At 36.1% G+C, this 24,201-nt stretch overlaps 2 protein-coding genes across 11 annotated transcripts in view; one reads left to right on the top strand and one right to left on the bottom strand.

The window, feature by feature from the left end:
* LOC139766401 (importin-4-like) overlaps positions 1-11,631 on the top strand; it is a 69,041-nt gene extending 57,410 nt beyond the window's left edge. For 2 of the 3 annotated variants that reach the window (XM_071695000.1, XM_071695002.1), the window contains exon 20: positions 983-3,049. In XM_071695000.1, coding sequence (XP_071551101.1) covers positions 983-1,128 — 146 coding nt within the window. In that variant the 3' untranslated portion in view covers positions 1,129-3,049. Of the gene's footprint in view, positions 1-982; positions 3,050-5,239 lie in introns of those variants that run through there. The other variant, XM_071695001.1, reaches the window with a different exon arrangement.
* A 1,805-nt stretch (positions 11,632-13,436) lies between these two features.
* The window catches only part of Galphai (G protein alpha i subunit), a 53,397-nt gene continuing 42,632 nt past the window's right edge, over positions 13,437-24,201 (bottom strand). For all 8 annotated transcript variants that reach the window (XM_071695006.1, XM_071695005.1, XM_071695009.1 and 5 more), the window contains 4 exons: positions 23,984-24,078; positions 21,297-21,485; positions 19,626-19,750; positions 13,437-18,156 (listed from right to left, as the gene is read on the bottom strand). In XM_071695006.1, coding sequence (XP_071551107.1) covers positions 18,091-18,156; positions 19,626-19,750; positions 21,297-21,485; positions 23,984-24,078 — 475 coding nt within the window. In that variant the 3' untranslated portion in view covers positions 13,437-18,090. The remainder of the gene's footprint in view (positions 18,157-19,625; positions 19,751-21,296; positions 21,486-23,983; positions 24,079-24,201) is intronic.

Raw genomic sequence — 24,201 nt, 5'->3', positions numbered from 1 at the left:
TTGAACACTGTTTCATCACTTTTTGGTTTAGGTTTTTTTCACATATTTAATTGCTTGTCCAGCTATATTCTTGTTGCATGAGGAATAAACCAACAAGGCCTCTTTTGCATATATGTTCTTAGTTACTTTCATGTATGGTGTACGTAACCAGCACCATCTATCCACAGCCAAGCCCTATAAAGTATTTCATGGTCCAGTGCATGCCTCGTGCCATTTGAATGATGAGGTCCTGGTACCCCAGGGCCTCTTTTGGTCCCTCTTTCCATCCTTGATCTCCCCCACCCTCTTCCTCCCTTCTCTTCCGATGCATAGATCCCCTTAGTCAGTCAGTCTATAATCATTATCCCCATATGTCCTACTGATAATAGGTTCTGGTCATCTTTCAATGTGCTTCATTTCACACCTCTCCTGAACTGACATCACTTGCTGTATCAATGTACCTTACTCCACACATTGTCCACAGACATTTCTTTTATGATGTTTTTTTCAAACTTGTTTGCTGTCTCCTGTGTCAGCAATGTAATGCTATGAGTGGGTAAGAAAAGGACTCTTTTGCTCACAGCAATTCCTTATCTGTCACGTGTAGGGCACTGAAACCACAGCCCCCTATCCACAACCAGGCCCAACAGAGCTGTCTGTAATTTCTCCCATGTACTTCATATGATCAGGTTCAGTCTAGAATTTTGATTGATTGAATTTGTAAGCTTGTAAGTAAGGTTTCTGTATCAAAATAAACAAGTCTCATGGACCTAAAATGCCTTTTACTTTATTTGGTTTTGTATTATTTCTTGTTTTTATTATGGCTCTCCAATGCTGGTGCTATCTCCTTGCTTGCTGACGGTTTCTGTGATGTCATTAGTTAGTAAATAAAGATTCTGGTAAAGGTCTTTAGAGTAATGAATGTAGCAGTGTTACTTGGAAAGTTGTAACAATAGCATTTAGCATAGGTGGAGGTAATTGAAGAAACTTTATTCCTTTGCAGAAACCAATAAGCTGATTCAAGAGTTGGTTGCAAGTGCGAGTCATGATTTCCCTGACCAGGTTAGCTCCCTACTCCAAAGTCTGGAACCTGAGGTAGCTGCAAGATTGCAAGCAGCGGCATCTTCAGCACCACCAGCAACTTCGTAGTGTTCAAGGGTATTGACCTCGTAAACCCTGTTCATATCAGTAATGACAGCATTGCAGTTTTTTCTATCAAGTCTATTGAAAGAAATTTTGGCTTCAGCAGTTGGTGTGATGGGCATTAGTATGTGTGCAGCCTGATTAAGCAGGTCTACATCCCAGCATCATGTGATAACAAAATTATTCAAGTATGATAACTTTTACAGCCTGTTTGCTTAGTACTTATCACTGGTTCTAGAGATTATTTGATTATCTCATGAAAGGGTGTTGGGTAGTAGCCACTTTAGCCACTACCTGTTAATGTGTACAGTCATCTGATGGCCTCATCCCTTTTTAACTCCCAGTCATGTTCTGAACAAGGGATTGATTGCACTGTATTTGTCACCTGTTTTTTTAGAAATGGAACATGCATATTAATTGTGATAAGTAAATTTTCTTGATTATGCACATGTGATAAGCAGACGTTACTCTGTTTACTGGTTAAAGTTTAAGAACCTTTGACATGATGGATCCCATGTTTTTAAGAAATGAAATGGGATTAACTGTCTGTTTAAAACCAGAATTTACCTACTTTACATGATAAACCATATATACTTTACATGATAAACCATATATTATTTTAGAATGATGATGTGATGTTATTTTGATTTTATTCTAATCTTAAGAGCCATTGATATATATATAGATAATAAAACCCTTAAGGTTTTTTACACTACAGTTGTTAAAATGTTTTTCTACCTTCATATCTATTGTTTTTGGTTTATTTCTCTTATCTCATGTGGGAGACAGTATGGGAAATTTTTTTTGTCCAGTTGTAATGCTTTTGATTTTCATTATATTTCAGAGACAGCTTGTTCCAATTTAAAGAAAATTGGAAAACTGTTACCACTGAAAGGCTGTTTAGTAATATTTTTCTTTAGGCAGTATGATTCTGTCTTTTGTTGATATTTTCATGCTATTTAGATGACTACCATAGCTTCTTGTATAATTAGACAGAGGAGGTTTGTTTATATACAGATTTGAATTAATTAGTGAGTTAACAGTTATTACACTCATGTGTAAAGAATTAATGAAAGGGGCTGGGGCTAGTTAATGTACATTTAACTTTACAGCTAAGGAAAAAGAAATTTACCCACTTGTGTCACTTATTCTCTTAGCTGTACCATATTTGTACACACACACACATACACTCATATTATCCTGCATTAATTTTCAAAAGAGAACAGAGCAAGGAGCCAAGTGAGGATTTTTCCCTCAAAGGCTCTGTCATCTGTTCTTGATACTACCTCACTCGTATGGGAATTGTCAAGCATGTGTGAAATATAATTTTTGTTTTTCATACATACTAGAAAATTCCCACTTATTTGCCTCCCTTCCTGTTTTACTTTTCCAAAAGAAGGAACAGAGAAGAAGGCCAATTGAGGATTTTTCCCTCCAAGGCTCAGTCGTCTGTTCTTGATGCTACCTCGCTGATGCGGGATATGGTGAATATATATATATATATATATATATATATATATAATATTTTTTTTTTCTTGCTTGTCGCTGTCTCCCGCGTTTGCGAGGTAGCGTAAGGAAACAGACGAAAGAAATGGCCCAACCCACCCCCGTACACATGTATATACATACGTCCACACATGCAAATATACATACCTACACAGCTTTCCATGATTTACCCCAGACGCTTCACATGCCCTGATTCAACCCACTGACAGCACGTCAACCCCGGTATACCACATCGATCCAATTCACTCTATTCCTTGCCCTCCTTTCACCCTCCTGCATGTTCAGGCCCCGATCACACAAAATCTTTTTCACTCCATCTTTCCACCTCCAATTTGGTCTCCCACTTCTCCTCGTTCCCTCCATATATATATATATCTTTTTTTCATACTATTCGCCATTTCCCAAGGTAGCGTTGAGAACAGAGGACTGAGCCTTTGAGGGAGATCCTCACTTGGCCCCATTCTCTTTCGTCTGTTTCCTTGTGCTACCTCACTAATGCAGGAGACAGCGACAAAGCAAAATAAATAAATAGATAAATATGTATATATATATATATATATATATATATATATATATATATATATATATATATATATATATATATATATATATATAATATATATATAAATAAATAATTTGGTAAACAGAGAAGAGGTAGTAAAAGCTTTGCGGAAGATGAAAGCCGGCAAGGCAGCAGGTTTGGATGGTATTGCAGTGGAATTTATTAAAAAAGGGGGTGACTGTATTGTTGACTGGTTGGTAAGGTTATTTAATGTATGTATGACTCATGGTGAGGTGCCTGAGGATTGGCGGAATGCGTGCATAGTGCCATTGTACAAAGGCAAAGGGGATAAGAGTGAGTGCTCAAATTACAGAGGTATAAGTTTGTTGAGTATTCCTGGTAAATTATATGGGAGGGTATTGATTGAGAGGGTGAAGGCATGTACAGAGCATCAGATTGGGGAAGAGCAGTGCGGTTTCAGAAGTGGTAGAGGATGTGTGGATCAGGTGTTTGCTTTGAAGAATGTATGTGAGAAATACTTAGAAAAGCAAATGGATTTGTATGTAGCATTTATGGATCTGGAGAAGGCATATGATAGAGTTGATAGAGATGCTCTGTGGAAGGTATTAAGAATTTATGGTGTGGGAGGCAAGTTGTTAGAAGCAGTGAAAAGTTTTTATCGAGGATGTAAGGCATGTGTACGTGTAGGAAGAGAGGAAAGTGATTGGTTCTCAGTAAATGTAGGTTTGCGGCAGGGGTGTGTGATGTCTCCATGGTTGTTTAATTTGTTTATGGATGGGGTTGTTAGGGAGGTAAATGCAAGAGTCCTGGAAAGAGGGGCAAGTATGAAGTCTGTTGGGGATGAGAGAGCTTGGGAAGTGAGTCAGTTGTTGTTCGCTGATGATACAGCACTGGTGGCTGATTCATGTGAGAAACTGCAGAAGCTGGTGACTGAGTTTGGTAAAGTGTGTGGAAGAAGAAAGTTAAGAGTAAATGGGAATAAGAGCAAGGTTATTAGGTACAGTAGGGGTGAGGGTCAAGTCAATTGGGAGGTGAGTTTGAATGGAGAAAAACTGGAGGAAGTGAAGTGTTTTAGATATCTGGGAGTGGATCTGGCAGCGGATGGAACCATGGAAGCGGAAGTGGATCATAGGGTGGGGGAGGGGGCGAAAATTTTGGGAGCCTTGAAAAATGTGTGGAAGTCGAGAACATTATCTCGGAAAGCAAAAATGGGTATGTTTGAAGGAATAGTGGTTCCAACAATGTTGTATGGTTGCGAGGCGTGGGCTATGGATAGAGATGTGCGCAGGAGGATGGATGTGCTGGAAATGAGATGTTTGAGGACAATGTGTGGTGTGAGGTGGTTTGATCGAGTAAGTAACGTAAGGGTAAGAGAGATGTGTGGAAATAAAAAGAGCGTGGTTGAGAGAGCAGAAGAGGGTGTTTTGAAATGGTTTGGGCACATGGAGAGAATGAGTGAGGAAAGATTGACCAAGAGGATATATGTGTCGGAGGTGGAGGGAACGAGGAGAAGAGGGAGACCAAATTGGAGGTGGAAAGATGGAGTGAAAAAGATTTTGTGTGATCGGGGCCTGAACATGCAGGAGGGTGAAAGGAGGGCAAGGAATAGAGTGAATTGGAGCCATGTGGTATACAGGGGTTGACGTGCTGTCAGTGGATTGAATCAAGGCATGTGAAGCGTCTGGGGTAAACCATGGAAAGCTGTGTAGGTATGTATATTTGCGTGTGTGGACGTGTGTATGTACATGTGTATGGGGGGGGGGGGGGTTGGGCCATTTCTTTCGTCTGTTTCCTTGCGCTACCTCGCAAACGCGGGAGACAGCGACAAAGTATAAAAAAAAAAAAAAAAAAAAAAAATATATATATATATATATATATATATATATATATATATATATATAAATAATTATCATTATTATTATTACTTTTTTATACTTAATCACTGTTTCTTGCATCAGCGAGGTAGCACCAGGAAACAGCATATCCACTCACATGCACATATATATATATACATATACATATATACACATGTACATATTCATACTTGGTTGCCTTCATCCATTCCTGACTCCAACCTGTGCCCCACAGGAAACAGCACAAATGCATGAAGGAAAAGAAAAAAGATAATGCATGCATTCTCTTCATTTCCCCTTCACTTGATTACCGCCTCCTGGGTCAGTGAGGTAGCATCAAGAAACAGATGAAGAAAGGTGACATCCACTCACATCCATACATGAGCTGTAATGCACTGAAACCACGGTTCCCTATCTACAGCCAGGCCCCACAGACCTTTCCATGGTTTACCCTTGACACTTGATGTGCTTAGGTTCAGTCCATTGACTGTACGTTGACCTTGGTATATCACATCGTTCTAGTTCACTTTATTCCATGCATACCTTTTTCTTTTTTTTTTCTTTTTTTTTTTCCAAAAGAAGGAACAGAGAAGGGGGCTAGGTGAGGATATTCCCTCAAAGGCCCAGTCCTCTGTTCTTAACGCTACCTCGCTAATGCGGGAAATGGCGAATAGTATGAAAAGAAAAAAGATATATATATATATATATATATATATATATATATATATATATATATATATATATATATATATATATATATATGATGTCAATGAGATGGCTTAGATTAGGGCCTCAGTTGCCTGTGCCGTTATAGCTAACATAAGTAGATAAGTTATTTTTTCTAGACCTAGCCTTCCTGATATGAGATTTTATTTTGTTACAGCACAATTTCTGATGGTTGATATTATGCTTTGGTAGTTTAAGATGAGATTAGTACTAACATTATATTAGGTACTTAGCACTGGTGCAGTATTTGAAATTGAAACAACATGAGATACCCTCTTTTGTTATCTCAGGTTTGTAACTATGCATGCTTGTTCAAAGTCGTATGTTTACAAGTACACAGCCTACGTGTTATTTGCTGTTATGAATCTGACCTGAGATTTTTATGATATTACATGGTACTAGTTTAAATCCCTAATTTACATTGCTTTGTGTTTGGATGTTTGATGGGCCTCTGAAGCAGCCCTCTGTAATCACTCCTCAGTTATATATGCATTCATATATTTTCATTTTTTCTCATAGCTATATGAAAAAGTGTCATTCTTTTGAAAGGTGTGGGAACAGAAAAATATCTTTCGAGATGTGTCATCATGAAAAAAAAAAATATTATTAGTTTATTTTTGTCTTGGCTTGGTTCTCATAGCTATATGAAAAAGTGTCATTCTTTTGAATGGTGTGGGAACAGAAAAATATCTTTTGAGATGTGTCATCGTGAAAAAACTCAACAACAATATTATTTTATTTTTGTCATGATTTGGTTGACCTGGTCACCTTATATGTATACTAAATACTCAATGTTTTTTGTGTACTTGGACTACTCCATTGCTTTGATAAATAAGTGTTTTTATTGAATGTTTATTTCGTTTTATAGTTTTGTACATACTGGAGCTTGGAGGTTTTTTTTTTTTTTTTTTTTTGTGATGACACAACTCTGAGATAATTCTTACATACTTCTCTAAAGTTTTGTAATATAAACTTTTTTCTTCTTTTTTACTGGTGTGATCTGTAGATGTGAAACCATTTCTTTATCTGTTCATAATGCTACCTGGATATGGCAAACAAGAATTGAAAGCTAGATTGGAAAGATTAGCATTTTATGTATTGTCCAACTTTTGGAAAGTGATCATTGAGATATTCTTGCTTGTGGAGATGGGTTTTTATGGTTTTGTCATGGGAAAATCTTAAATTAATTAAATGAGAAAAAATTAAATGTCACTCCTTTCTATGATTGAATTTTTGGCTTTGTCAATGTTTCTCATTCTCATATGAACTTGTAGTGCAGTCTTATGCCAGCAGCATCTAATCTTGTTATGCAGTAGTTAAGAAAAATTAATCAGTATATTTGTTGTATTTGCTGATAAACTTAAGTATTATTGTTCCTTCTCATCTTTTTTGTTTCCAGGTTGTGCACTTGATCCAAGATGCTGTTTTTTTTGGAATCAAAAGCCTTTAAAAGGTTATGTATTGAATGACAATTTCCATTGTTGTTTTCACATCTTGGACAAAGTGGTGAATGTAGTTGCTTTTGCAATTGCTCTCCACAGGATATTTTATCACAGTCTTTGGGACATTGGACACCATGATTAGCAGTCTTTAGCTGTGTTACATTTCTTCTATTTCTGGTGTGAAAAACCTGACACAGTAGTGACTCCATGACCAGGGTACTGTACATTCCCTCATCTCGACATGAGAGACTTGACAGTCCAATGATAAAGGTCTCTCAGACCTTACACAATATCATCAAACTAAAAAGAACACATTTCCTGAATTCTCATGTGGAAAACCAGGCACAGTACTAAGGGATACTAATAAAAATATGTTTCCTGATATCTTGTGTGAGATACTTGGTATAGTTTAGGGGGACTGTATGTCCTGTCTTTTATAGACTAATACAAGGATTATTGTGTCAGTCGGTTTGCTTTTTGATCGAATAATTTACAGACCACCACTGTGCTCTATTCTGGTATCCATTAATTTGACTGAATGAAAACCACTAACTGGAAATATCTGGGGTATATATAGTATTGATATAAATTTGTACCCAGTGATCAATGTAGACTATAGTTCAACCCAAACAACTGATCAAGTAAATCGTGATTATTCTTTGATTCTTAGGAGTAGAACATCTAATACTGACTACTCTTGTAAACTCTTTAAGAATTTGAGATTTGATTGTTTATTTACACAGATTCTGAATGCATATTACCTGTTTATTTCAGATTGTAACACCCCTCAGGATCGAGTCTAACATGACATAATCATCACCCAGAATATCCTTAGGCAACATGACCAGAAAGTACTAAGAATTTTCAAATTTAAAAAAAAAAATAGATAAAGGGTTTCCACATATCTAAAGACTAAACAGAATGGTGCTTAATTTGGGCTTACTGGTGACCAAACAGAGGCTTCTTTGGTATATCTGGGATAGGAAATTAGTCAATAAATTGTTGCACATGCTAGTTTTAACGTAAAGAAAATCATTTTACATAATTATGGTGGTTTACTTGCGTATTATTGGTCACAACATAAAAACCACTAAGTGACAAATTCAACTTACTAATTTGAAATTTCTAGGAGCTGTATTATCATAGATTTTGTTTTATAGAAACTTAATCAGATAACTTTTTTTTATTATTTAAAGTACAGCTTTACATCTGTGTAGTTAAGGAAATATTGTTAAAAAATGAAATGAGTTGTCCAGTAGAGATGTGCATTCACAACACTGATCCCATTGTTCCTTTGGTTAAGATGATATTGCGTTGATAATGAACATACAAGTAAAGTAATACATCATTGCAGTGATTTAAAAATACAGCACCAATAATAGATACCAGCACAATACAGTAATATTGAAGCACATACACTTACAGTCTCCCCTTTGAAATATGAAGCAGTTCTTGTTGATTTGTGACTCGGAGCTAATGGACACTAACCAAATTTGGTGCATTTTCTCGGTGCTGGTGAGGGATACATGACACCATCACTTTAAAATATACCTGTTAACACTGTTTTCAGTATAGTTCCAAATTTTTGTGGTTTTGGAGACCCAGCATCATCACTAACATACTTTAGCCAAGGTTTGTTTCTCCTCTAGTGTGGGAGACGGGATCATTAACACCAGCCAGGGTACAGTACCGACATTCCACTGGAGTAGGCTCAACATCTTGATAACCTGCCTGCTCAGCATCACATATTTTAGTGCTGGGGACTTTATGCTGACTTTGCCAAAATTTGCCTTTGATTTTTTAATGGTGATTGGGCAACAGAGTATTAGTTTGGACAGAGTAGTTGAGTTTGAATTATTTTCACTTTATTGCATGAATAGATGGAAAGTTCTTTGTATCCGCTCATTTTTTTTCAGATGTGCATTTTAGTGTTGATTAATGATTCTATTGGCTCGGCAAGTTGCTTGTAGCGTTTTTATAATTAGATTAAAGAAATGGAAAATAGCACCTGTAGAGTTTTTGAGGTTTTTTAATGTAACTTTTTCAGGTGTTTAATAATAATCAGTTTATGGGATTTTGATTATTATGCACTGCAGTAGAAGTAATTTTCTGTCTCAGTTTCTAAATACACTTTAGAAATGGAATGGTTATTGGTAGTTAATCCAGGTGTACTAGCTCTGAGGTTTTTATATAAAGAGGTCATATATAATACAGCTTTTTAATATTAAAAACAATTTGAGAAAGCATCGGAAAAGTTGAAGGAACAATGCAGATAATTTGATGATCAAAATATATCTTTTGGAATTGTGTTGGCATTTCCAGCTGCTTTGTCATGATATAAATTCCATCATGCAGCTGGATTTTTCTTTGCGGTGGTTGGATTCAATTCTGCTGTCAACACTTGTTTGTGTTTACATGATGTAGCAGATTTTCTTATGTTACTGCAATATTCTTTTCTTGTCATTTCAAAGATCCCTTACATTTAAGAAGAATCACAATATGTGTGAAGGGTTCAGATATTCCACTGTTCAAGTTGTGAAAAAATGTGGTTCAGATCAGGTTCCTTGAGGCTTCCAGATCAGTTACATTTAGATGTGTATTGAAGTGATGACATGAACCCTCATTTTCCTTTTAGAAGGGAAAATGTAATTTTATCATAATCCATTTTGGATTGTAAACATGATACCAGTGATTACTCTTACTTTACTGACCTTGACATGAGTGCCATCACCTAAATTACAAAGATTGGTAAACCTACTGAGAATGGAATTACATTGACAAACGTTTCCTGGAGGTGTGGAGAAAACTGTATTTGTAGCAGTATAGGAATTCAACTTAATGCAACAGAAGTGTTAAGTTATGGGATGATACTTTGATTGCCATATTTCTGCATATAAAAAAGCAGAACAAAGTGGAGTATGTCTGCTGAGAAGTGAGTTGCATACAAAATGAATATTCTCACAAATCCCTTTATTTATGGTATTGCATGTCTTTCATTAGTGTATAGAGATGGTACTTCAAAGGATAAGTACTAGTTGAAGAAGGATATGGTAAGTAACACACCAGTAGTATTTAACTCTGCCTGTGCACTCGGTTTATATTATCATCAACTTAATGCCCCATGTTGCAATTATGGATGAAATACATTTGGATTATCATTTATGAGCCAATTTTGTATGTTTTGGTGAAAGGATTCTCCTTCCTGCAATCCATCACTGGGCAGCTGTGAATTTTAACTTAGTTATGAGTGCTTTAATGTTATTTGTTTTTGTTTCATTCAACTTTGGCCCCGCAATAGCTTGGTGATTTTTGCCACCTACTGTAGTGTCAAGAGTTGTATGTAGCTTCACTATAAATCAGTGATATTTATGTATTGTATAAGTAGAGATATGAATTCTGTTTTGTTGGATTATGTAATAATAGTACGTATTTGCATTATCAGCTGTGTCTTAAAATTTTAAGAATGTAGTTTTTCACAGATGCACTAGAACTGATAATTTGCAGTGCTAAGAAATGGAAACATAGGATCACCAGATTGTGTTCACACTTCATGACTAGGCAGAGGTGTGTGTTCCCTCTTAATTGTAAACACAGAGCTGGTCTCTGTTATGAGTCCCAAATTTGCCATCAGTTCTGTCTTGAGTGCTACCACGTATGTTGGAACAGTCACATACCAGGTAGGTACGTGTACCTTCCAGTGAACTGTAATTCTGAAGTAGAATTGGCCTAAGAATACCTGTACTTTGAGAGGTGTTGCAGTTGTGAAAACGAACTCATATTAGGTAGAACTAAAAGCAGTTGTGAAAACTTAACTCATATAAGGTAGAACTAAAAGATTTCATACCCCAATTTTTTTGCATAGGTATGTGACTATAATTAGCAACAAACTTAAGGTGAAAATTACCCATTTAGGTGCATGGAAGTTAGGCACATCATTACCATAATGCATTTAGTATTTGTTGCACCATAGCAGTTTTTCTTTAATGATGTTAGTCCTGTATATTCAATCAATTAAGTCTTCCGTACACATTATAAACAAAATAAATTAATAGGCTGCCACTGGTGCATGTAATTATTCAAAGTAAATATTCCTCCCTCATTAATCTTTTCAGTATGTGTGTGTATCTCTACAGGATGTGTAGTGAACAGTCTCACCAGTTATTATTGTTTAATGTTAAGAACTTAATATACTAAGCATGGAAAGATTCTAGTCTTTTTAGATGACTTGCAGCATCTGTAATTAAACTAATGCATTTCTTTTGTAACCCTTAAAACTGTATGTACTGAATTTGGGGCAGTTTGATATTCTCATGTTTCCACATTTATATGATACTTGAGTTTTTGAAGGAAATATTTTTATACAATATTAAGTGCCTTGTGCAAGTCAGATGCAATGAATTATCAGCCTAGCTTGTTTTCTTATAAAGTGGGATGCTGATGAAATAAATGCCTTGCTGTTCATGGTTGTTTGATTTAAGCGTATTACAGTTGAATGAAGTGAAGATTGCAGTGGGAAAAAGTATTATGTGAAATGCTTAGTGAAGGTATAGAACATTGTAATGTGATATATGAAGGTGCTTTGGAATGTTAATGTGAAAAATAAAATTGCCAGAGATGGAAAGATATGGTATGGTGAAAGTAACTGGATGTTTTTAAATGAAATGTAGAAGCTGAAGCTAGGAAAATATTAACTGAATGGAAATGAAACCACGCGATGATGATAGTAGTGAGGTATCTACTTTTAGGTCATGATGCACTTGCATAGATTCATGGATAGGAGGAGGTAAGAACAAAAGTGCTACTGGAATTTGCCTCCATGTGGTTGTGTCATGAATGGAAAGTCACATTCAGTAAGGCTGGATCATCAATAAAGGACAAAAATAAGTACATTATCTTCAGAGAAACTCTCATTCCAAAGGAGTGCATCCTCCCCTTGCTATTGGGTTAATGATTTTAGTGCTGCTGCAAGAACCCCCTAAATGGGGATACATAATTGTATATTAGTATGTCAAGAGTGTGGAATGTTGATAAAGTTCAGATGGATGGAAAGTTGTACTGGTGTAATTTTTTAGTGAGACAAAGCCAGTTGGAATAGCATCATTTATCCTACAGGACCCGAGAAGTGTTGATAAGGATGGTCATGCTGAAACTTTTAACTTCAAAAACCCAGTGCCTCTTTTAGACAATCACTCAGGCCCCATTGCCAGTGGCGACTTTTCTGAACAACTAACATTTAGGTTTATAGCCAAGCACTGGAGCATCCAAGGCTATTCAAGATCTCTTAATCCAGTTTAAATATTTTAATCTTTGAAATTCATTTTAACTTGCAAATGACCAATTCCAGTTTTGATGAACCAAGAAGGGAAGAACGAAGAAAAGTATAGGAGAGAAAATTGCCTAAATGTGTTTGTCTGAGAGCCTGAGCTTGACTTTTGCATCATTGTTAAACCTACCGGGAAAAGGAAAATCCCACTGCCTTAGCTCAAAATCAAGGTTGGTGTTAAGTCTCTAGTGTGGTCCTTGGACACACACTCTGCTGCTCCCAAAACACTTACCTCTCATGATCTTTCTTTTCATGGCCAGGTGCATCAGCACAAATAATCACCTATTTCTCACAATTTTACCATCAGTCTTGAGCTCACTTCCTTACACAACTCCAGCTTCATCAATAGTAGTACCCCTTCCTTATCCCTTGTCCTTTCACCAACTCCAGACTTTACTCCTAAAACATCATCCTTTCACCAACAACAGACTTTACTCCTAAGACATTATCCTTTCACCAACTCCAGACTTTACTCCAAAGACATTTCTTGGCCATTCTTCCCCTTTAAGCTTGAGCTTTGGTTCACTTGGAGACACATCTAGCTTCCTTTCTTCAAACATAATATTTCATCTCCTAACTTATTTTGGTTACTCCAAATACATTCAGACAACCCAGCTGAGCCTTTGAGAACAATAATCACATCCTGCCTGGCTCCTTTTGCTCAATCTTTTTGAAATTTTGATAAAGGGGGATTTAATCCCCACCCTTCTTAGTTGCCTTCTGTGACATACAGGAAAACTTCCCTACTCTAGGGACATGAAGTATGATCATGGTATTTTTGTTGGAATTTGTCAAATATCTGGGTTATTCAGAATAATAGGGTTACTGTTCCCAGCATGCTTGTAAAAAGAAAATGCTTGGCATTTTTTTACTGTAATTCATGAAAAGTCACACCTACTTTTCCCCCGAAATGAATGTGCATGGTAAAAAAAAAAAAAAAAGGGGGGGGATCATTTATTGTAAGCAATACCTGTACAAGAATATATGGTATGAGGATTACTCAAAAATATGTGCAGGATGTTTATCTTTAAATGCACTGCTTACCCTGAAAACTTTATGCTTGAAACTCCGAAAAATTAAATCAAATGATCATCTTGGAAAGGAGACACCAGTGGAGTACCTCGAATAATGATACAATCGCCTAACAATGGCAACATACAAAGTTTTGAAATTCCCTGTGAAATTTAATGCATTTCAAGTACATCCTTGATTGTCTCTTATGTTACAGTGAGCACTGTTGGAAGACCTAAATCTAAAATGTCACACACTTGCATTATAATTACGGCTGCTAAAAATATATATTTCTGTTGCAGTATAACATTTGCAATATAATTGCTGTTGCTTCCCAACAGTGGCATACATCACTGCCTGTTTTGAAGGATGACCTGGGAAGATGAAGAAGCCAGTACCAAAGACATGAATATCAATTAACTTTCGAAAGAAAAATGGTAAAATAAAGTATCTCGCAGGCAGTAAATGAATAATTTTGGGGCAAACATCGTTATTACTAACTACACTTAATAATTCAAGATCTATACATTTACACAATTGATTATCAATGGCATCTGATTTCTAATTAAAAAATGAGTCAATTCCTCCAGGAATTAAAGTTTCTGCATTTTTACAGAGTACAACTGTGGACTTATGTTCCACACATTATAAAAGTACCCACTGTTTCTATTTAAAATTCAATTTGTAAATTCCAATCAAGAAATGTGCCTAAAATTTAATTGCAATTAGATGACACTGCACAACTACCCATAAATCTGATGAGTATTTCTGGAATAAGCTCTTCTATACAGCAAAACTGCAGCAACAGTACTTCTATATGCTGCAGCATACTTCATTTCAGTCTCTAATATACTTTGGAAGTGACAGCATGTAAGATGAATAAAATGACAATTCTACATAATGAGCATGAATGAATGATACGAACTGGTCTGACATAGTTGCTATTTTGATCAGAAATGTAACAATCACATAATCTGCAGGCCTGCTGATCATGTCCTACAAGTATTTTCACTATATAAGGGACACAGTAATCCTAACCTTGTGCAATAATTAAAACACCTGTTTTATGATTATTCTCTTTCCAAACCAGCCTTATGGCAGCAGTTAAAACATGTCTATTTAAACTAACTCACCTCTTCATTTTCTAATTCAACCTTAAAAAGGGGACAAACCACCAAAGATAGCTAAAAATTAGTTTCATTTTAGAAAGGGTAAAATGTAATTTGTAATTATAAATTTATCTCTAGTTAAGTATAACTTACACTCAACAAAGTAATTCACATAATACCTGGCTATTATTACCATCCATTGTTACCAGTAGTCTTGACGATAATCAGAACTACTAAGTGTATATATAAGCTGTAATAATTGTAACCTATGCAGTATGAATCAAATCTCAATAAAAATGCATAAAATCACTTTCATCCTGATTCTAAATTTAAACAAGGCCTGTGAGTACTGTAGTTGCCATAGCCAGAATCAGGCATTCTACTTCATTCATACATAAAATATAAATCACTGTATAATCATTTGTTATACACACACAAGCTAACAATTTGTATTAAACATTCTTAAATTTGTCATCATTCACGTCCGTCTTCCAACCAGTCTACCAGTTCTTTTTGCTTACAGCACTCCCTGTTGATGCTCTGATTACTTACTGACTCAAATGTATTATTTTGCTGTCATTAGTTAATTTATCTATGCTCTATCAAGGCTTTTCCTGTTTTCACTTTTAGCTGATTCTGTGGATCTTTTCTGCTCACTGCCATCTTCAATGCCCCCTCCCACCTTCCAACTGGAGAAATAATGCCTCCCTTGTAAGCCAGTGCTTTCCTTTGTGTCCTTGCTCGTCTTTAACTTGATATTCCTGTCGCATGGTGTTTCTCCATCCTCCCATACCTACACCAAGGCATTTTTACTGCCATTCCCTTCTTCATCCATTAATGATTTCAGTCTTACTTATCAGGGATCCTTCCTTACCCAGTTTATCTACTCCATTCAGTCTATCTCTGAACTTTGTGGACCAACGTGAGTGATCTTCTTTACATGGCTATATGCATTTCATATCTTCAAACCCATCGAAGTTATCCTTGCTTATAGTCTGTAGTCAAGTCAACTGTACGAAAGTCTTGCTTCTAGTCTTAAGTCAACTAGACCAAAGTTAAAATCATGGATAACTTGTATGAGTTTGAAAGGGGTACAAAGAACAGAAATCTGGATAATGCTGATCATTAATCTTGGTTTATAGAGTTCATACATGAGCACACTAAGATGATGCAAAACATAGGGGGAGGCTTTAATATCAATAAGGAGTGAAATAAAGTTATCAAAGAACAAAATTAGGGAACATGACTATGAGAAAAACTTGACTGACAGAACTCTACAGGAGAAAAAGCACACAAAAAGTAAGCCAAAGTTGTAAGAAAATGTTCAAATTAATGGCTTACATGGGAAGCAGCATTTCTCATCCGAAGGTGGTAGTAAACCATAGGTGGCAGGCTGAAAACAGCTCTACACATAGAGCCAAAGGTAAAACTATTAACTTTCTAGAGAACATCAGGCATATTGGAGGAAAAGAATGAGTTTGAAGGCAATAAAAGCATTAGTGAGGAATGCTTCAAGTAAAAGGGTGAACTGGTAGATTAAAAAAAAAAAAAAAAAAAAAAAAAAAAATTACAATCTATAAGAAACTTTGGAAGCTTAATGAGAAGTGAGCTGGAAAGATGTGGGTTGGTTATGTTACTTGGTCTACGAGAACATAATGAAACCTGACAGGGAAAGACAATGTGAGACAATCTAGAATGAGGACACAATTAAAAGTTCAAGTTAGAATACTGTGCTAAGGAAAGTGAAGAAGCATTTCTTCAACAACAGTTATGGACACATACAACATGAAAAGCCAAGAGGTAGTAAATGAAGGTAACAGGAAAAATTGAAGTCAACATGACAAATTGAAAGAGTAAGAGGTAGGGCTTCCTATACGCAAACATATAATAATAAACAGGTAACGGCATACACACACAAAGACTTGCATTCCTTAGGTTGATACTTTGTAAAACAATCAAGGTGTGGAGAAAAATCTAAAAATAGTCATGACTCAATGCTACTGCCTTATTAAAGTGGCAAAGGTGCAGCCTATATGGCCTTATCAATAACACACAAGTTGCAGCACTACAGAGAAATGCCACATTAAAGGCCAGCAATTAGAAGCAATAAGCATGAGCTGTTTGCCTAAGATGCCTACCCTTCACATAAAATCGAATTGATATGGAAATAAATATTTACACTAAAACTGAAAACTTTTGTACATTCCCATAAAGTAAGAAACTTTTTTAGATAATAAAATTAATTGAGATGAAAAACTTATTTAAATGTACAATTGTCCAATTTTACCACTTAAGGAAAAAAGCAGTCAGAAAACAGAATGACAGGGGCTTTGGTTACAGACTTACCAATCACAATCACCTCTGGGTATTGCACAGATACCCACTCTCTACATCCATGCAAGCATGTCATACAAATGTTACTGTGGTCCCTAACACCTCCTACTGTCAAATAAGCTCTACTTTAGTGAGAACTTAGCATAAAATGACAAAAAAATAGAGATACCGAAATAAATTCCACATAGCATGGACCAAGTATATATCTACAAGCATAAAGGATATTTTTGTTATATATATGCACATGAAATGTAAGAAAATTAATGTAACAGAAATATTTCAAGCTTTGGCTTTGTATGGCCAGTATAAACAAAAATATATCTCAGAATATAGCTCAAATGAAGGAAGATTTCCTGCTACACTTGGTCTCCTGAACATGAATAAGAAGTCTACATTTACATATAAAAGTTCCATGTCCCTTGGATAAACTAAAGAAGCAAAGCACAAACTTGCCCTGACAACTTCATGAGACAAAAACTGGAGCTTTGGCTCACAAGGGTCATATAAATTTATTTGTTAACAGGAAATTCTAAAAAGGAATATTCTTTATGGCTGTGTTAGCTATGCATCACATACCAGTAGACTTACAATATACTCCTAGCTACAATATTGGGAAAATATGAAATAAAAATAAAGGCTTTGTAAAATATTTCCAATAAGCCTTGTACAAAATCACTTCAGTGCAAAAGGAATCATTTAACACTACTGTCACTTTCTAAAAAGCTGAATATCTTACTGGTGAACATGCCCATGACACCAACAATAATCACTGGCCCAAAATAACACATGGCACACAACAGTTCACACAATTTGTGCATACAGTAATCATATACATATTTCAGGCACTGTGCATAACATGTGTGCGAGTTCAACTGTGCACAGCATCAAACATTCTCCCCCTTAATTTTACAACATTCAGTCCTGCATACACTCTTTTCATGTCATTTTCAGCCTGTCTGAGAACAACTGGCTACATGGTCCTTCCAGCACAATAATACTTTGGTGTGAACATTTATCCATTAAGGAATGTGTCAGGTGAGTTAGGGAGCCTTGTCTCATGTGACCTCAATGAATGTTTACTTATGAGGTTGCTGGATCTTGGATCACAACCAACCCACCCACTGAAGATCATAGTCTTGCTTTAAAACAGTCCACAATCCTTGAGGTTATTTTTGATGATAACATCTGTTACAGCATCAAACACAAACTGTAATAAGAAGAGTTTTAAAATAGAAAATGGAATTTTCATTACTAAACCTCTCTCTTACCTTTTCATTACTTACTTGATCAAAACACCTCACACCACATAGTCCTCAAATATTTCATTTCTAACAAATCCATCCTCCTCCGCATAGCCTTATCTATAGCCCATGCTTTGCATCCATACAATATTGTTAAAACTATACCTTCAAACATAACTATTTTTGCCTTCCTAGATAACGGTCTCTTTCCAGGCATTCTTCAATGCTCACAGAAACTTTGCCCCATTATGTACTCTATAACTCACTTCTGCCTCCATGGTTCCATTCTGTGTCATATCCACTACAAGGTATATAAAACACTTCACACCCCAATAAACCTGTCCCTCAACCCTGGTAAACTAAATAACCTTGTTATCTATCTATCTATACCTCAGATGCCTGTTCCCTCCTGGAACCCCTTCAAAAGGGTGGCCACCTCATTGAAGTCTCCATAATTAGAGAACTCCAATGCCACTTCTTAGGCTTTCGTGCCTCACCCTCATCAGGCCACTGGAAGAGGTCAACTCTAATGCAGTGTTTGCAGAGGCTCCAACCTAATGGTCATACTATTTACGTCTACCTAATGCTCATTCCTGATGTTCCTACTCACTACTTCTACCTAACGTTTCTACCTAATGCTTCTACCTTCTACTATCTACTGCTCCTATCATTTTGCCAAATGGCAGGGTTAGCACATAGTGCTCACGGCAGGAAAATCTAGTTATAAAGAATGACCTGTGTGAGTTAAGTGTTGTCAAGTGCTATGTATGACAGAGAAATTGTATGTTTGTGGAAAGAATGCCATTCATCTATGTGTGGGTAAGGCAGAAAGAAAAGACAGCAACCTGGGTCAAAATGTAACTTGATAATCACTGAAGTGCTGGTTCACTATGCAGCCATAACTAAACCTCCTGATGCCCAGGCAAACGGTACTGGTAGTATATATGTCGGCTACCTACCAACTAATACCCCGAAAAGCCTTCTTACTTTAAATAAACAATTCAAGTTATCAACCTCTACCTCTACTAGTTTTAGCCTAACCTGACCTATATAAAAGAATCTGTCTGCTGTTTCCCACAATTTCTGAAGAGACCAGCCACTAAAGGAATGAATTATGATTCTTCCCCTTTTCTTCAAACAGTTAAGATGAATTTTCTTCCTCATTTCATCTTTACCTCTTCCCACAACCACTCTACTATCACATCTACAAACACTTGCAAGCCTGAGATTAATTTTTCCATTCTTTTGTTCTTATCCTTTTCCTTTCATCCAAGATGGTCTTCACTGGCATTTGTTTTGCCTCAGCCATATCACCAAAAAATAATTATATACATTAAACTGTCAAATACTCTATGTAACCTTCTAACAAAATCTACAAGAATGTTCATTTCTACTTCTAATCATTGCACAGAAAATCATGTCTATATCAACTGACCTGAATGTTGTTGGTATCAGTTGCACAAGTAAAGTGAGTATAAATCTCTTTTTGGTCCTTTCGCTTATTTAAGTTCTCAAACTTCATGCGTATGTAGTTTGCCGACTCCTCAAAGGTATTGCTGCCTGGAGAGAGAAATGACGACATACCAATATAATACATGGTAACAAGAATTAATTGTGAAAACAGTAAACAGTTTGTAATGGCAGATGGACAGTTAATTAATGGAAGCCATTGTACTATCTACCTGTATGATGCCAGTTTCCTCCAGGAACTCCCATCAAGGGGGTGGTCACGGCAAAATTCTCCACTTATGCCTGTTGTTACATACCTCCCTTGCATACAAAATTTCAGCATTTCTCTCCCTCCAGTATTCTTCCACTCTATCTACCCATGTCACAGGTGGTTTTCCTCTTACACCAACTGCTTTAGTGTACATGTACTATCATACACTCTCCTTGTATACTCTGTCTTGAATTCTTTACACATGCACAAACCACCTCAAAGTATTACATTTCACCCACTCTACCACTCCACAATTCATTCCCTTTGCATTCCTTGCCGTGATACATCTCTTATACGTCCCTTCATTTTTTCCTTCAATCCATTAATTGATATCAGCTGCCATTTTCCATGAGAATCAACTTATGTTGGCTGCCATTTAAGGGTTATAGATTACACAATATCTTCCAAATAATATCCAAACATAAAACTGGGGATAGGGGAGAAAGAATACTTCCCACGTATTCCCTGAGTGTCGTAGAAGGCGACTAAAAGGGGAGGGAGCGGGGGGCTGGAAATCCTCCCCTCTCGTTTTTTTTTTTAATTTTCCAAAAGAAGGAACAGAGAATTGGGCCAGGTGAGGGTACTCCCTCAAGGCCCAGTCCTCTGTTCTTAACGCTACCTCGCTAATGCGGGAAATGGCAAATAGTTTGAAAGAAAGAAAAAAAAAACTTCATTAACAATATACAACTAGTACCACTCAATACTAGACAACTTATATAACTTCTAAATCCTTTAATTACCACATACCTCGCAAAACTTTACCTCAATTGATCCCCTTACAAACTTGCCCCGTTTTAAGGCAACCTCCTCTAAATATAATTCTTTCTTTTTTTCATACATATTCGCCATTTCCCGTGTTAGCAAGGTAGCGTTAAGAACAGAAAACTGAGCCTTAGAGGGAATATCCTCACTTGGCCCCCTTCTCTGTTCCTTCTTTTGGAAAATAAAAAACAAGAGGGGAGGATTTCCAGCCCCCACTCCCTCCCCTTTTAGTTGCTTTCCATGACATGCACGAAATATGTGGGAAGTATTTTTTCACCCCTATCCCAGTGATAAAATATAATTCTACCAATACAAATTTTGTCCCTCTCCACTCTTACTCCCACATATTACCATTTTGAAATTACTTTCCCTACTGTCACTTTATTTTCATATCTCAGCCCTCTGAATCAGCAAGACATCAAACAATTCGTTTTGCATACTATAGTAATCCCTAATCCTATGTCAACAATTATTCAGTTTATTAATAATTTTCATACTATCATCAAACTACATTTTTGTTTCTTTTTATCTTGAACTACTTCCATCTTCTGTCTCATGTGCATACACTTTTCCTTCAGCAATAAACAGCTTGCATTATCTTAAAAAATATAGAAAATAAGATACCTTGATATTCTGGAAAACATATGGTGAGGGGTGACTTTGTAATCTTTTCTTCAAACAGATCTTTCTTGTTAAGAAAAAGAATAATCGAAGTCTCCACAAACCATTTGTTGTTGCAAATAGAATCAAAAAGCTTCATACTCTCAATCATCCTGTTCATCTCTTCATCCTCTGCCAGTACCAAGTCATAGCCTGCAAAACAAAAAACTATCAAAAGAAGGTTTATCGAAAGGATTACATAAATATCAACTTTCAAAACTATACCATAAAAAGTACACTAGTGGAATTAACCTATGTGCAATAAATTTATGCATTACATTGCAAAGGAATCTCTCAAAACATCCATCAGTGACCACAGTGAATGAAAAAAAAAAATGCTCTCAGTATTTTCATTCTTTTATTTCTTACTGAAGGAAATCTATGAGAAATATAAAAAATAATATGCTGTAACTGTGAAATAATGAGGCTATATCCTCTTCTACAGAGGTTATGGAACATTCATGTTACAGTAACATGACTGGAGTCACACACCAGTTAGGATGTTACAAAGCTGGCATTCAAGAGTGCCAGTAAAGCACATAAAATAGTCCTGCCAATGTCAATGAATTACTGTACATTTAGGTTGTTTTTAATGAGTAAGCTATTATTAATCTCAAGGATAAGACCTTACTCTCCAAAATTATGAAAAGAACTAAAAACTACTATTTCAATGCAGCAATTTGGGAGGGGGAGTCATAATAAAGTTGGGATAGAAAGACAACTGGAAAGTACATGTCCTTCAGATCAATTTCATGTTATGCAATTGGAGGGGGAGTCATAATAAAGTTGGGATAGAAAGACAACTGGAAAGTACATGTCCTTCAGATCAATTTCATGTTATTTCAGAGTGTAAAAAGTATTTAGGAGTTCCAGTAATATTCACTAGCTAAGAGCATACAAGTGATAACAGCCTTGAAATAACACTGCATAACTGGCATCTTCACTACAAAAAAAGTTGGTTTTAGTCTGTTTTCAGAAAATTCCTTTCTTGTTTGGGCATTTTTATCTTTCTGGTAGTGTATAGGTGTAATATGGGCCATAATGGGCCTTCAGACCAGGTGGTTCATTTGTCAGAGGGCAGGATATAAACATCATTCTCCTTCCCTCAACCAGAGTTTACGACTTTCCGCAGCCAACACATGGTGTTATATCTCTCTAATTTTTCTATAGTTTTAAATCTGTTCAGGGGCTTTTATACTTTCTAAAGGTAATTTTATATTAATCTAGACTTTTTCTTGTTTTCTCTAACCACACCAGGGGAGGGGGATGTGGACACCTGCCACCGAACAGAATAGGTTAAATGGTCAAATCTTGCATAATATTTCGAAAATTTACTTCTGACGACTTGTGACCATCTTCTAAGTGGTTCTCTGGTTAGAACAAGTGAACTTAAACGTGCAGTAAAAAATGGGAAATGGTGAACAGTTTACTATGACTACCAACTTGCATATTATGCATACACTTATTTTTGTTTTTCATGCATATTCGTCATTTCCTGCATTAGCGAGGTAGTGCTAAGAACAGAGGCCTAAGCCTTAGAGGAAAACATCCTTACATGACCCCATTCTCTTCCTTCTTCTGAAAAAGTAAAACAGGAGAGAAGGATTTCCAGCCCTGTTCCCATCGCCTTCTACGACACGCAGGAAATACACAGGCAGTATTCTTTCTCCCCTAATCCCCGGGATATTTACAAATTATACCTTGATATATTTTTATGAAGCTTGGGAAAAGTGCTGTGCTTATATACATGAATAACCTAATCCTAAATGTTAAATACATTCTTTTAAAAGAAAATGCAAACCTTACATAAAAAGGTGCTGAGATGATATTTGTAATGTGTTATGATTCTACACTAATGGTATATGGCACTATCACTTAAGGTAAACTAAATCAATCATATGACTACGCAACAATCTAAGTTCTACCATGTATTTATGATAAACGTAGAAATTCAGCTCAGCACAGTGTATCCTCCCAAACTCTGGCACTAAATGTTGGATCCACCAAAACCCATTCTTAAATCCCTTTTTTTTTTTTTTTTTTTTTTTTTGAGAGAGAGAGAGACAGAATATGCATGGTGTGAATAATGGAGTGCATATTTTCTCCCAAAACCTGGAAAACATCCTGAACTCATATTATTTGGTCAATGCTTGAGAGGATATAGTCCTGGTTTGGAAACATACAGGTTTTTCTCCGTAAGCCAGGAACATGTCCTAATTCTGAAACACTTCCACAGCAACTAATCCATGTTTAGAAGGATACACTTTATAACAAAACTGACCTACCAGTATAAAAGCAAGTATGTATGACATTTTCTACTGCAATAAATCCAAGATTAACTTACTGAACTACATATGACCACAAAATCTGAAAAACATAAGTTGCATGGCCTTAGATACATTGAACTCATTGTTTGTTTAAGAATATTATTCTTTTCTGCACAGTGTCCATAATATAAAGATAGTAGGATATAAGAATATCAACATGTATCTTTCCTGTGACACAAAGAGAAAATAATATTAGGCTAAATCAATTGACATTACAAAACTGTATAATTAGAATTACAGGCTGGACTCTAATCATATATCAAGTCACATACTTCTGTCCTATCAACAATAAATGATGTAATTCATTATAACTATTCACTGTACCTGACAAAGCAACAACAAAGATGATGGCTGTCACTCCCTCAAAACAGTGAATCCACTTTTTCCGTTCTGATCTTTGACCACCCACATCAAATAATCTGTAATGAAAATTATGCATCATAATGCACTGGTGGTTTAGGTAAGATTAACACACAGTGGTATAGAAAGATAAACAAAAGATCATGCACATAATGAGTCAAAGAGTCTAGAATCTAGGCTGT

This window comes from Panulirus ornatus, chromosome 57 (genome assembly GCF_036320965.1).
Source record: "Panulirus ornatus isolate Po-2019 chromosome 57, ASM3632096v1, whole genome shotgun sequence".
NCBI classification, from domain to species: Eukaryota; Metazoa; Arthropoda; class Malacostraca; order Decapoda; family Palinuridae; genus Panulirus; species Panulirus ornatus.
The sequence above is the reverse complement of the archived record's forward strand: the minus strand, read 5'-3'. Positions and strand labels throughout refer to the sequence as shown.